Source organism: Engystomops pustulosus, chromosome 11 (assembly GCF_040894005.1).
Source record: "Engystomops pustulosus chromosome 11, aEngPut4.maternal, whole genome shotgun sequence".
Taxonomy (NCBI): Eukaryota; Metazoa; Chordata; class Amphibia; order Anura; family Leptodactylidae; genus Engystomops; species Engystomops pustulosus.
In genome coordinates, this window is record NC_092421.1 from 59,754,355 (window position 1) to 59,768,741 (window position 14,387).

Here is a 14,387-nt window from a genome sequence, read left to right on the forward strand (position 1 = left end):
ACATTACAAAACAGCAGTAAACATCTTGGCTACATCATGATTGTATCCAAATCCAAATATTTTTGGGAATTAAGGTTGATTTTTTTTTGGAAACAATTTTACAATTTTAAAAAGTTATCGGGGAAAAAACGTTGTGCAGCAACGACTTCCGGGGGATGCAGGGTCGAAAAGTTTCCCAGCACTCAGGGACCCATGACACCCTCTTATCTGACTTATAGGAGCTAGAATATACCGAGCTGCAAGATTGTAGGGTCTGTACACCATGGTCTATATTGTTTTCCAAACTAAAAATATTGATGATTATTGTATGGATAGGTATCTCAGTATCAGTTTGGTGGAAGTCTAACACCCAGCTGTTCAGTTCAGCTATTCAGCTATACACAGCGGATGGAGTCAGAAGCAGACAGCGCCGTTCTCATTCCAGTGGTGGAACCAAGTAATTACAACTCATTCAAATCAATGAAGCTTGACCACTATCCAGAGGATGAGTCTTCTTGTTTGTAGGGATGCCACCAATCTGATATTGAAGGCCTATTCTATGGATATGTTGTGAATATTATTAGCCAGGATAAAACTATTCAAAGGAAATCTACCAAAAAAATCTAAATCAAGCATGGATAAACCAGGGGCACTTACTCATAGATCCATTTTGCATGATTGTGGTAATATTATTATTTGTTATATGTGGCCTTCTCACTTCTAAAATCAACTTTTACAATGATGTTAATGAGTAAGAAGGACTCCTAGGCGTTTCCCAGGTCCTTTGTGTTTGGCACATTCACAGGCTGTTACACTGTGCAGAAGCACTTCCCCTCTCCCACTGTGCTGAGCAGAAACAGAGAGTAAGGGGAAAGGGGAAGCTACAGCATGAAGGGGCTCTGGTAACACCCTGCAGAGCCTTTGAGGCTCATTAGTATAATTTTAAATGTTGATTTTGGAAGGAAGGAAGCCATAAATAACACATATAAGAAGATTACCACAGTCACTTTGCCTGGATCTATGAGTAAGTGCTCCTGGTTTATACATGTTTGATGGTAGATTTCCTTTAAATACTGTGTGTGTCACCAAATGCCATTTTTTATCAAAATCAAGAGCGTACAGAGATATTTTAGGGTCCATATAGTTTTACTATTGCCAAATTATGGCTCTGTGCATTGTAATATGCACTCATACATGAGGTCTAATGCTGTAGACACATGATGGACATTTACAGATCAAATAATACAATATACATTTTAAGTTAAAGGCACAATCTGTCAATGAACAGAGTCTATAACCTGATACATCAGTATATACACTGCAGCTAAGGCACTGTCTATGGCACTACACCCTTGGGTAAGACCTGGGAAGTCCAGCTTCTATTAAAGTGCAAGCTGATGTAATAAGGTCCATGTATCAATGGGGGCACTTGTAGAAACCTTTGTCTCCTTCGATATCCACCTCCTCGTCAGAGTCATCTGAGATGTCCGTTTCCATATTTTCCTGGGAATTAGGGGAAGGAGAACACTGGGACCCATCCAGAGAAGAGTCTTTATTTTTCTGCTCAAGACTCAAACAGTTTTCCTGACCCTCCTCGCAGTCGTTTTCTAGACTTTCGGTTTCTTCTTTCTTATTTCCCTGGGGGTTCTCCTAAAATAGAAATGTCAGTTAGTATTTTAATAAGCTGCAGCTTCCACTACCTGAAACCATACAAGACCTCTAACAGCGCTGTTGTGATAGTAGTGCACTCATCTTCAGACAACCACCACCCATGTTATTATCCTATTCATTCATCACCTTGAACAACTGCCTGGAAATCATAGTCAGAGTATTTATAGGGGAATCGGAGGCAATAAGGCTATTGTGGCGTTATCAGAGAGCGGCCATACTATAGAAGCAGTATTGGACTGGCCCACCAGAGGATCCCCCGGCGCGCCCAGGCTCTAACCTTATTGTGAATCCAGGGATACACTACAAGAAAAACCTCATCTGGAATCTATTAGGGTTTATTTCCCCAAATAGTAGCTAAGGAAACCTATTTGTCTCCCTGCACAAGACAGACATATAGCAAGCGTAGCATGGGGCTCAAATATTGCAGGGGGCCGAAGTTAGATTTTTATTTTTAATTCCAGACATGCCCTACTAGTCCACCAAGATCCACCCTAGATAATTATTATAATAATAATTAATAATTAATCCCTTTAAAGCCGTAGACCTCTAAACCGTAACAATATCCCCATCAATACTCTATGTGACCCCCTTCAAGGCTACCAGGTGTATGATAACTAGCCATTTGTATTAAGAGAGAACTATTAAGCTTAAAGGGGTGTTCCCAATTCAACAAATAATGATTATATTGTATAGTGAACAGTTATACAATTTACTTTCTGTGTTAATTGCTCACAGTTTTCTAGATCTCCACTTGTTGTCATCTTATAGGAAGTTTCTATGTTAATTTCCATTGGATAGAAGTCCATCCATGGTCACACAAGTGCACAGCTCATTATAACCCACAGCTCTGATTACTCTGGGTTATGCTAACGAGCCGTGGGGGGGTGTAACTACAGCAGTAGCAGCTGCTATTGGGCCCACAGTGTCAGGGGGGCCCGGCATCCAAACTGACATACTGACAAATGGAGGATGTTCACCATTATATACATATTATCTTGCATATTGTACAGCTTAATATGTATATACAGTGCACATCTTCCACAGTACACAGCAGGACAAGGGATCTCTCATCTCTAATTCCTGCCGTGTACTTCCACATTTTGTCAGCAGCTACTGGGACAGATATATGAAAGTGCATAAATGTGTGTATGTAAGTAAGAGCGTACAAATATGTTTATTTTTGAGGGGGAAAGGGAGACCCCATTTAAAAAAAGTTTGCAATGGGGCCCTCCCTTTCCTAGTTACGCCCCTCAAACTGTGCATCTGTGTGACAATGGACACATTTGCATTCACCAGAAGTAAGTGATGATGAATGATTCTTTCTAAAGAAAGACAGCAAGCATTGATCTAGAAAACTGTGAGGAAATTGTATATTTTTTGATCATGGAAACAATAATATTTATTTGCTTAAATTGGAACGCCCCATTGCATATGCTATAGTGTCATTTGAAGGGGACCTATACATTGTCCTGGGAATGCATGTCCCCTTCCAGTGTGGCTTGCAGCTCTAGAAACTAACGTGCACTACAGACACCAGGGGCCTCATAGCCATTTTACAAATGCTCACTGTATGACTGGCAACTACAACCAGTGAATAGGATCACTATATATTTAGCAAGACTTTTCACTTTTTCTTTGTCAAGTTTGCCCTCCATAATCTATAGGAGACACCCTATAGCTCCTCAGAACAGAACATAAATCACTACATATTTCTATCATCCAAAAAGAATAAATAACAAATGGTGAGATATCATACGTGCAAATATGTCGAGTTCTACAAAATATCTAGTAATATTTGAGCAGAATCTATATAAATAAATGTGAAACTAGTAGATATGATATAGAAAAACAAATAGAGTTAAGCTAGGTTCACACTACCGTTCCTAACCTCCATCAAAAAAAGGAAAGAACGGAGGTTTAATATGTCAAACCTCATTGACCTCATCGGACATGGTTGGTTCGGAAGGTACTCTTTATACATATGTTTTTTTGACATAAAATTTACATTGATACATTAGACCTCTGTTCTTTAGGTTTTTTTTTTTTAACGAAGGTAAGGAACAGTGTTTTGAATAGTAGTGTGAACTTAGCCTTAGATGAGAGAGATACCTGGATAGATGATAAATAGATGAGTAGAAAATGAAAATAAATAGAGAATAATAGATAGATAGATGGATAGATGGATAGATAGATAGATAGATAGATAGATAGATAGATAGATAGATAGATAGATAGATAGATAGATAGATAGATAGATATGTGATAGATGGATAGATAGATAGATAGATGGATAGATGGATAGATAGATAGATAGATAGATAGATAGATAGATAGATAGATATGTGATAGATGGATAGATAGATAGATAGATAGATAGATAGATGGATAGATAGATATGAGATGGAGAGATAGATAGATATGTGATAGATGGATGTATAGATAGATATGAGATGGAGAGATAGAAATGAGATGGACTGTTAGGTCTAGACAGGTAATTAGCACTGTTATTCAGTGTAGCTGGTCATATTGGTGTCTAATTGCAGGGCAATAATGATGAGGACTAATCCTGGCGGAGGGGTGATAGGATGACTGGCAGGGGGGTCACAGAACAATTAGTGACCAGTGTAATAGCTCCTGCAGGGCCACCCTAGTCTGGGCTATCTCCCTGCTCCTAATGACAGGCTTTTACCATGATGTCTGGCTGAGTGCCCCCTGTATCTGCTATTTACCTTACTAATCAACCTGAAGAGTTTACACATCCACACAAATGACTTGGGCACACAGCAGCTAAATGGCCAATGATCACATTAGAAGATAACTGCATTACCATCAGCCTCTCCATAGAAACTACATTATTTACCTGTTTCAGGCGCCTCCATTTGGCTCTTCTGTTCTGAAACCAAGTTTTCACCTGTAGAGGAGCAAGGTACATTACAGTGTCACTCAGCAATCACAGTGGTAACATATCATGACTGTCATAACTGATTATTAACACTATTATTCCATAGTTATGAGAAGTAAATAGGTTATCACTATAGTTATTGGCATTTCCTAGTTATGGTTATTGATATTGTTGCTAGTATTGTATTCTAATAATTTCATGGTTACTTGAATTAGTCTAAATATAATTTTCCTAGTTATTATTATCATTTTATAGTTCTAAATACTGGTGGTAATATTATATCCTAGATATTATTCCATGGTTACTAGTATAAGTAGTTTGAGTGTATCCTAGCATTGTTATTGTATTGCAATAAGGCTTACTAGTGGCAGGATTATTTCCTAGTTGTTATATTCTCACGGTTCTTACTATTGGTGGTGGGATCATATCCTAGATATTGTAATCTCATGGTTATTAATATACCATGGTCATCATTGCTATTGATTGTAAGTATTTTATAAGTAATATTCCATATTTGTATTATACTAGGAACCACTTGATCATAATTATTATTTCATATTAAATAGTGTAAAAGTAATTATAGATAAGAATAGTAATTCTAATAATATCAACAACAATAATAGAAATAATAGCAAAAATAAAAATAATAACTACATACTAATAACAACAATAGTAATTATAATATCAACAACAATAGCTGCAATAATAATAAAAGTTATAACTACATAATAGCAATAATAATATTAATAGAAATAAAAGTATTTTAAGTATTATCATGACAACAACTAATATTATGATAATATTGTACTTTTAGCAACAAAATACTAGTATTTTTAGTAATAGCAGTAGTGAAGTAATTTCATAGTTATTAGCAAATGGTGATAATAGTAGGTGTAGTTTATCATAATTCAGATTATTTGAATGCTTTAGTGTTAATTGATCCCTTACAAATTTTTTGTAGCAGTTCTTTTATTTTGTACATAGTAATATTATTGTATTAGTGCACAATTAGTATCATATACTATTTCATATTATTTCATATTACAAGTATATATATTATCATTGTTATCTCATACTATTTACACTATTATTTTATCATTTTGGAGTTAAAGACAGGAGAAATAGCACAATATATTACAACTAGAACATTACTTAGCTGTTTTCTTTTTAAAGTATATATTATACTAATGATGATCACTTGCACATAACTCACCTGTCTCTCACTGAGCTGTAACATCTTAGCCAGTCTTTTCCTTTCTGGAGGAGATAAATATTTTTGAGTCTCAAACTTTTTCTCCAGCTCAATGGTCTGATCGTTAGAGAATCGCACTTGCCCTCCTTTCCTTTTGTGAAGTGGTCTCTGTATGAAAGGGCTCCAAAGGATTGGCTTCCCTGCAAAATACATAAAAGATAAAGGTTAATTAGAGATAGATAGAAAATAAATAAAATGAGAAATATTAGATAGGCTGGGGAGATAGATAAATAGGCTGGTAAATAGATGACAGAAAGAATGAAAGGTGAGAGATAGAGAAATATGTGAAATATATTCATTAGATGGTTGGTAGATATATAGACATATAGATATTAGATAGATAGATAGATAGATAGATAGATAGATAGATATTCATAGTATCATAGTTTATACGGTTGAAAAAAAGACACATGTCTATCAAGTTTAACCAAGGAAGGGAAGGGATTGGATGAGGAAGGGATTTAGGATATTAGATAGGAAGGCTGGTAGATAGATAAATAGATAGATAGATAGATATTAGATAGGTAGGCTGGTAGATAGATAGATAGATAGATAGATAGATAGATATTAGATAGGTAGGCTGGTAGATAGATAAATAGATAGATAGATATTAGATAGGTAGGCTGGAAGATAGATAGATAAATAGATAGATATTAGATAGGTAGGCTGGTAGAACATATAAGGGTGGGGCAAGAGCTGGATAAATCATTTTAGTTTTAAATCTTTTTATTTGAGAAGTTTTATGTTGTTATGGGCTCACTGTAGCTGTGATGTGATATGTGCATATGACATACAGTAAGAGTATTATCTGATCCCTCCTACATGAACACTAGAGGGGCAGCTGTGGGCATCTGCCATCTCTCTGCTAGATGTAGGTCAGCCTGGAGTCTCCTTACAGTTAGTTTATCTGGGGCCAGTCCTTGTCATGTCTTTGTCCACACTTCCTGGGCTGTTTCCTCTTTGTTGTATCTGTACATCAGGTTCAGCCTTCCTCATCTACAGAAATCTATAGTAACTTGAGGCTTCTTCACTATTATGATATCTGAGGACAGGAGTCATTAGAGCACACAGGGATGTGTGAGATTGCATTTATTCCACCTATAAAATCACTGACTCCTTCATCTATAGATTTATAGTATTCACCCAGTTATGGTCACCTGTACTTAATCTGTCATCACCATGCGCCACTGCAATGGTCCACAGGATACACTGTATGTGGCACCATCCAGGCACTACCAATTATACACTATATTACTCCTCCTGTAGTATAATCATTTCCTGCAATATTTGGTTCTTTAGAGACTAGAGATTTGATAAATCTCACTATGTGATGTTCATATGAATTGAGGTGCGATGCTCTGATTATAGAGGATAACATTTCACTTTATTATGTGGCTTATTATGTGGCTTTACACTATGTATCTTTGCTATGAGTGGAGGTGCAATGCTCTGTCTATAGGATAATTTTACACTATGTACCTTTGCTATGAGTGGAGGTGCAATGCTCTGTCTATAGGATAACTTTACACTATGTATCTTTACTATGAGTGGAGGTGCAATGCTCTGTCTATAGGATAACTTTTCACTGCACTGTACCACGAGGCAGGGTTATTGCAATGCTCTGTCTTTAGAATAACCTATCAGTGTATTATGTGGCTCTGTTATGAATTGAGGTGCAATGCTCTGTCGTTAGGTTAACCTATCACTGTACTATGCGATGCAATGCTCTGTTCCTGGGTTATTGCACTTGTCAGTATTGTGATGCAATGCTCTGTCTATGAATGCCAGCTGTGCATGGCTCTGGTCAGTGTGGTGGTGCAATGCTCTGCAGTCTGCCCTCTGTGGCACTCAGTTCTGTTGTGCAATGCTCTGCAAGAAAACAGCCCTTAGAAAAATAGGAAGCCAGTGGTTATTTTAGCCCCTGCAGAGTCTCATCCCACACAGAGGAAATGAACAATATCAGAAAAACGGATCCTGGTTATCAGAGGCCGAGTGTTTCCTGAATGTGTCTGTATTGAGGATGTCGATAAAATAATCATCAGGGCGCACAATTCCGAGGAAGAGGCAGCAGGAAAGCACTTAACAGCTCCTGGGCCAGATTTACTGCTATCCAGAGCTCAAGGCTTCCTGTATGGAGGGGAAGGGGCAGCCTGCACCCCCGGGACCACTGCAGGGACCAGCACAACCCCCTTCCTACACCAGGACCAATGGTCATGTTACTGGCCATCCAGGAGACTACTTGTGGCTTATGGAAAATCTACTGGCATGCGAGAAGGATTTGTCGCTAGGAGGACAAATCGTCCAGGAATCGTTCAGACGACTTGATCTGAACTATAACAAAGTAGCTATTGCATTGATGTAAATGTAAAGTACTTTATGTCACAGCATACATTGTATAGGTGATCAGTATTATTAAACAAATTTGATAACTATGTCTACAAGGAGGAATATTTGGATCACCACAGGTATCTATGTATGTATGTATGTATGTATGATAGATAGATAGATAAACAATTGATAGAGTAAATAGATGTGGGTTAGATAATTGATTGATTGATGGATGATAAACAGGAGATGGATAGATGATTGATGGATAGATAGATAAATAGATAGAAAGATGTTAGATAGACAGACAATAGAGTAAGTAGATATCAGATGGATAAATAGATGATAGACAGATACATAATAATACCATTTATTATTATTATTATTATTATTATTATTATTCATAGATAGATGTAGTGGTAAAGTTATTTATACACGGGTCAATGTGCCCCATTATTACTAAATATGATTAGAGAAAATAAACATCAGCATATACATAACAATTAACAGCAGTAATATTAGAAAATAAATTATTCATAATGTTGATGATGATCATCATTATTATGAGCGTTCTTATGTTATTCGTTTTTTAACTATTGGTCATGATATTGTAAGTAATAATAATTAAATAATAATAATAAAACATGATCATCCCAACCAGGAGATTTTCATTTCTGTGTTGAAGTGGGTAAGAGAAGGGTGCACAGCTATTGTGAGATAATGGGATAAATGTTCCCCATGATTTTATAATTTGCTACAAATATATTATTACCATAGACGTAACGATTGTTGTAAAGATCACTTCTATTTTTGATTATTGTGCAGATAATCGCAGATAATACAGTTGTATAGTTGATAATAAAAGTAAATCGCAACTATGATCGGTAACGATGAATCAATTGTCGTTAGTAGATTGCACATCATGTAAACATCTTAGAGCTGCTGTTTAGTTTATGTTTTTCATCTTTCCTCCTTTGCAGATTACATCGGTTTGTTTGTTCTCTCTGATTCCCATGAAGCTCTGCGGTTACTTTGACTTCAGAGCAGGTTAAAGAGAATCAGAAATCAAAACAGCCACAAAAGAGATTGTAACTTTCTTATTCAAGAGACTGTGCAGAGCTACATCAAGTGCAAGAACATGATGAAAGCCTCAGCTCAGCACCATAGCTGCATGGCACAGGTGCCAGTCACTTGTTGCAACTACAGATGGGCGAATCATTCAAGATGTGATTTGGTGAAGCTTCCCCAAATATTTAAAAAGATTCAGTTTGGGTCCAAATCAAATCAGTCGAACCAATTCTTCTAGAAATTGGTATTAAATTCCCTCTAGTCCTTTTAACACTGTGGTTTTTTTTTGTAATGTGAAAAAAATCCTATCTTGTTTTGTTCATTTTCTACCATTTTTTTTAACGAACCCTAAGGCTAATTAAAAAATCATGTGAAATTAACAAAACCAGATGGGAACTTTAAAAAAAAAAAAAAGGTGTTTTAAGGATATTACACGGGGTTATATACAAAAATGCCAGGACAATTGGAACTCCATAGGTTTTATTTAAATCTAAAAAAATATGGATTTGGTTCGGTAAGGGAAAATCATGGAATCTTCGAATCAACCAATCAATCAATTCATCTAGTTGCAATTGTGATATGATATAATAAATAGCCTTTATAAGCCAAAATTATATGTATATCATTAAATTTATGATAAATGGTGATAGCTAATACTTTTTCCTATAACAATTCATATACCATAGGCAGGCTGATAAAAGAGTAGTAGATAAAAGTGTAGTCTATAAGACGAAGATAGTGAAGGGTACTCCCATATAAACAGTTGAGGTAGAACTATAAGTGCCATGTTACTTACCCAGAGAGTCATGCCTGATGAGGGCATGGGCATATTCACTCATTGGTCTTGAGAAGGGGTACAGGGGACTTTGAAAGGTGCCAGTTCCATAAGAGGCTGCCAGGGCTGCAGGGTGGGTAAAAGCAGGGTGGATAGGGGTGGGCTCGTAGACTGGGGTCCGGTATGTTGTCACCAAGCTTGTGAATGAAGAATTAGGCGATGGCAGAGTCGGGGTGGGCATAGCTGGAGTCCCATTAGCAGCTGCATTCCTTCCAAGGATATCATCAATGTAGAAAGGTGTAGGGTGCACAGGCTGCAGTGGGGTGGGTGCATATAAGGGCACACCGAGACCCATGCCAGTGGAGCTAGAGTGCTGCTGATACTGCATGGCTTGGGGTCCTCACTGCTCCCCACTCCTGGTACAATGTCAGGTGTAATCCACAGATAATCTGTCTCCCCCTTGAAGCCAGGCTGGTCTTAAAAGGCACAAGCAGAGAGTGTCCTGTACAGTGACAAGTACCCAGCCCTGCATGCACCCTCCATGGCTTTCTATTGGCAGTGGGCGGCTACATTGTATCGTCTTAGCACTTCCTGCCATCCTTCTCATTGGAGGATACTAAGCCCAGCCCTGGCATACTCACCTAAGTAAGTAAAGTCCATGGGGGTCCAATCACAGACCTGTGAACAATCTGTAACCAAATCTACAAGATCAATGACTGCACTCCTGTCTGTCTCACCCTCTACATACAATCATCATCATCCAGTCAGATACAATAAAGAAGCTATTATTACCACTCAGATACAATGCACATAATATTATGGTCACTGAGATACTGTGCATAAACTAGTACCACTAATGTGCAACCAATAGAGACAGTGTATAGACACTTAGATACAATGTAATAACCATTATAACCACTTAGATACAGTGTATCGAAATTATTATCACTGAAAAACAATATACAATACATTTACTATTATAAAAACTTAGATACATTGTGTATAAACTACTAGCACTGAGAAACACTGTATAGACACTTTGATACATTGTATATAAAATGTTACCAGTGAGAATCAATGTATGGACAGTTATTACTACTTCTATAACCACTGAGATACATATAAAATATTACCAATGATAATCAAAAACTAGCATTTAGCACAATATATATACGGGTTTTATTACCGAGATATGATTTACTTACAATTATTATCTCTGAGATATAAAATATTAGCATTGAAAATCAATGTATTGATACAATTACTATTTTAACCACTGTGAAATATTATACATAAAATATGACCACTGAGATACAATTGTTATACAATTAGCATTATGTTCATATATAATATTACATTAAATATAATATTTATTGTTATATGATTTACTAACTATTACTATCTCTGAGTTGTATTGTATATAAAATGTTACCAATGAGATATAATTTATATACAATTATTGCTATTAAAATACGATGCATTTACTCTTACAAATCAGATACATTTTATGCACCGTAGTGATAAGAGGCATAAACAATTCTAACCACTGAATTAGGACGTGTTTACTATTAATCCTGAGATACACAATTATTATTAGTGAGATACATACCATAAATAATTATCCATTCGCATTATATAATACTATTGGCACGAATATATAGGTAAATACTAAGATAATTAGTTATGAGATACCTTATATTTTCTAAAATTAGCACTAACTATACTAATAGTATATGCAGTGGTAATAGTATATACAATATACCACTGTAATAGGATATATTTGCTATTATCAGTACGATAATACATAGTTTTCATTTCCAGATACTGTGGTGTATATTTGTGAATCTATTGCATGAGCAAATCCATTTTGATTGCAAATATTTGCATATTTTTAAAATAATTGATGCAAACATCCAGAAATGTGATGTACAATAAAGTGGAAATCACGAATCAACAATTGAAAAACAAAAAAACAGCTATATAATATATTCTATGCAGAATATCAGGGCATGCTTGTAGTTGTAGTTCTGCCTTTACTCTGTACTGAAAAAAATACTCAGCATCCCATCCAAATAAAGACAAATGTATCTGTATTCCCAGTTTTTATAGTAATGCACATGAGATGTCATGTACGTGTAGATAAAATTAGTAACCTTAGCTTTATTGCAAATCGGGATGTTTAGATTTGAGGGGAAATGTCTAGGAAATACAATGTATCAATTTTTTCAATTCATATCGTTGTGATGTTGCATGCAGTCTCTCTCTCTCTCTCTCTCTCTCCATGTGTATGTCTGTATATGTAACATGTAACATGTGTGTATATGTATCTGTATTCTGTGTATGTTTGTGTATCTGTGTATGTGTCATGTACACATGTGTATAAATGTATGCATGTATATGTGTGTGTGTGTGTGTGTATGGGTGTGTTCATATGTCTATATATATGTGTGTGTATGCCTGTATATGTAACACTATATGTTTGTGTATTTGTGTATGTTTACATATGTGTATAAATGTATGTGTATACGGGTGTGTAAATGTATATATAAGTAATATGTATGTGTGTACATATGTGTGTGTATATAAATATATATATATATATATATATATATATATATATATATATATATATATATGTGTGTGTGTGTGTGTGTGCATGTGTCTGTGTGTGTAAAGCAAAAGATAACATTGTAATTAGGGTAAATATAACTGTTTGTGGATTAGCCTGGTATGCAGTTCAGTACAATGTATCTAATGTAAGCAGTAACTCCCTAATAATATAACAATTGATTGATTCCACAGCTGGAGGTACAGGATATACATTTAACCCCCTGGTGTTAGTGACAGTGATGACCCCCTAGGACATGACAGGGGCTGGTCATATCATGGCTGCTGTTAGCACATTGATATAGACAGCTATAATAAAGTCATGTTAATTCATTATGTGAGAGGTGCTAATGTCTTATCATCACCTGATTATGCTGAGGAATACACACCTTTCATCTTCCAGGATGTGTCAAGACAGCAGCTCATCACCTCACACCCATGACATTGGGTGCAAGCTGTTACCCAAACACCCAAAATCCTATTATCTACAGTCTATCACCATTCATGCTGTATGAATGCAATTATAATATTAAATGAAAACATATATATGTATTATAGCAGGGGACCTAGCTCCAGGGACCCGACCAGACCAGGCATCCCAGATCCTCTAACTGCAGCCTAAGCAGGCATAGAAAGTCAGGCTGCAGGACCTGGATATTGTAATGGATATAAGATAATCAGCAGTAAGTGTAGAAGCTGACCCCGGCTGTAGGCAGTGGAGTTCAGAACTATTATGGATTATAATATATAACCACTGTCTATGAGACTTTAGCTTATTTGGTCACTAGTTCCATTTCTTTCTGAAGAGCTGCCCCCTTAGACATAAGTCCTGCTTTCTTCCATGAGCGATGCCTATGATTTTGGAAGAAACATGCCAGCCAGAAGATGGCTTTGATACATAATAATAAAACACATTACAATGGACCATGGTCCATTGTTTTTGTGTCCTGAGTGTCATCAGCATGAGGTCAACATGGGCTAGAATAGGACCTAATATATAATATTCATCTGGCATAGCAGACTTATACACTAAAATTGGGAAAATTCTCTTTGCCTCTGTTTTTTGGAATCATCTTATGTTCCAAACAGTTAAAGATGGAGATACTGTATTCACCTCTCAGAAGTAGCACTACGACATACTGCATTAAAGGGATATTCTAGGGTATTTAGTTCTAACCTTTCCTTTGGCCGGATTCACATGTGGTGTTTTAATGGAGTTTACAACATGTTTACAGTACATTAACATTATATTTACATCAAGTTTATTGTAAATGTGTTGTTAGCGGATTGAGAAGAGAGATTTATCATACGCCGGTGCTCCTGAGGCTTAGGACTCTTGATGTATGTGACAGGTGGCGCGGATGGTAAGAAAAATTATGCCAAGTCCAACCTGGCATAGTACTGTGTAAAAACCAGAGAACAAAAGTTAGCTGGTTTTTCGAAAGAACACAGGCACAGGGCAGTAACAGTGTCATGGAGGTCACATATTCGCTATTTTCACTGGTGTATAAAACTGGCATGGAAGCAGTGCTTAATCTCCCCCTATGTGTGAACGTGGCTTCCGGATAGGATATCGGTTTTATGTCAGTGAGGGTCCAGCACTTCAGCTAATAAACAGTTTGAAGTGATTGCAGCATTCAGCGATCGCCCTCTATTCACATAGTTTATCTGCGTTTGGTATTGCAGCATAGCCCATACATTTAAAGGGAACAAAGCTGCAAACAGGCCACGAGGAGTGGCCAGAATGCCAATACCACATCAAACTTCTGAACAGTGGGGTACCAGGTGCTGGACTCCCAATCTGAAAT

General features: G+C 36.5%; 1 protein-coding gene across 1 annotated transcript; it reads right to left on the minus strand.

The window, feature by feature from the left end:
• Positions 1 to 1,083: 1,083 nt before the first annotated feature.
• On the minus strand, positions 1,084 to 10,520 carry HHEX (hematopoietically expressed homeobox). Its single transcript, XM_072129898.1, has 4 exons — positions 9,994 to 10,520; positions 5,766 to 5,944; positions 4,511 to 4,561; positions 1,084 to 1,629 (listed from the first exon to the last, which is right to left on the minus strand). The coding sequence occupies exons 1-4, from the start codon at positions 10,358 to 10,360 to the stop codon at positions 1,396 to 1,398; spliced, it is 831 nt and encodes a 276-aa protein (XP_071985999.1). The 5' UTR covers positions 10,361 to 10,520; the 3' UTR covers positions 1,084 to 1,395.
• Between the last annotated feature and the right edge of the window lie 3,867 nt (positions 10,521 to 14,387).

Excerpts from the sequence above, each read along its gene's own strand:
- HHEX (XM_072129898.1), bottom strand. The coding sequence starts at position 10,360 with ATGCAGTATCAGCAGCACTCTAGCTCCACTGGCATGGGTCTCGGTGTG. Across the intron at positions 5,945-9,993 it reads CATCAGGCATGACTCTCTGG|GGAAGCCAATCCTTTGGAGC; the intron begins GTAAGTAACATG and ends TGTATTTTGCAG. Across the intron at positions 1,630-4,510 it reads AATGGAGGCGCCTGAAACAG|GAGAACCCCCAGGGAAATAA; the intron begins GTAAATAATGTA and ends TTTCTATTTTAG.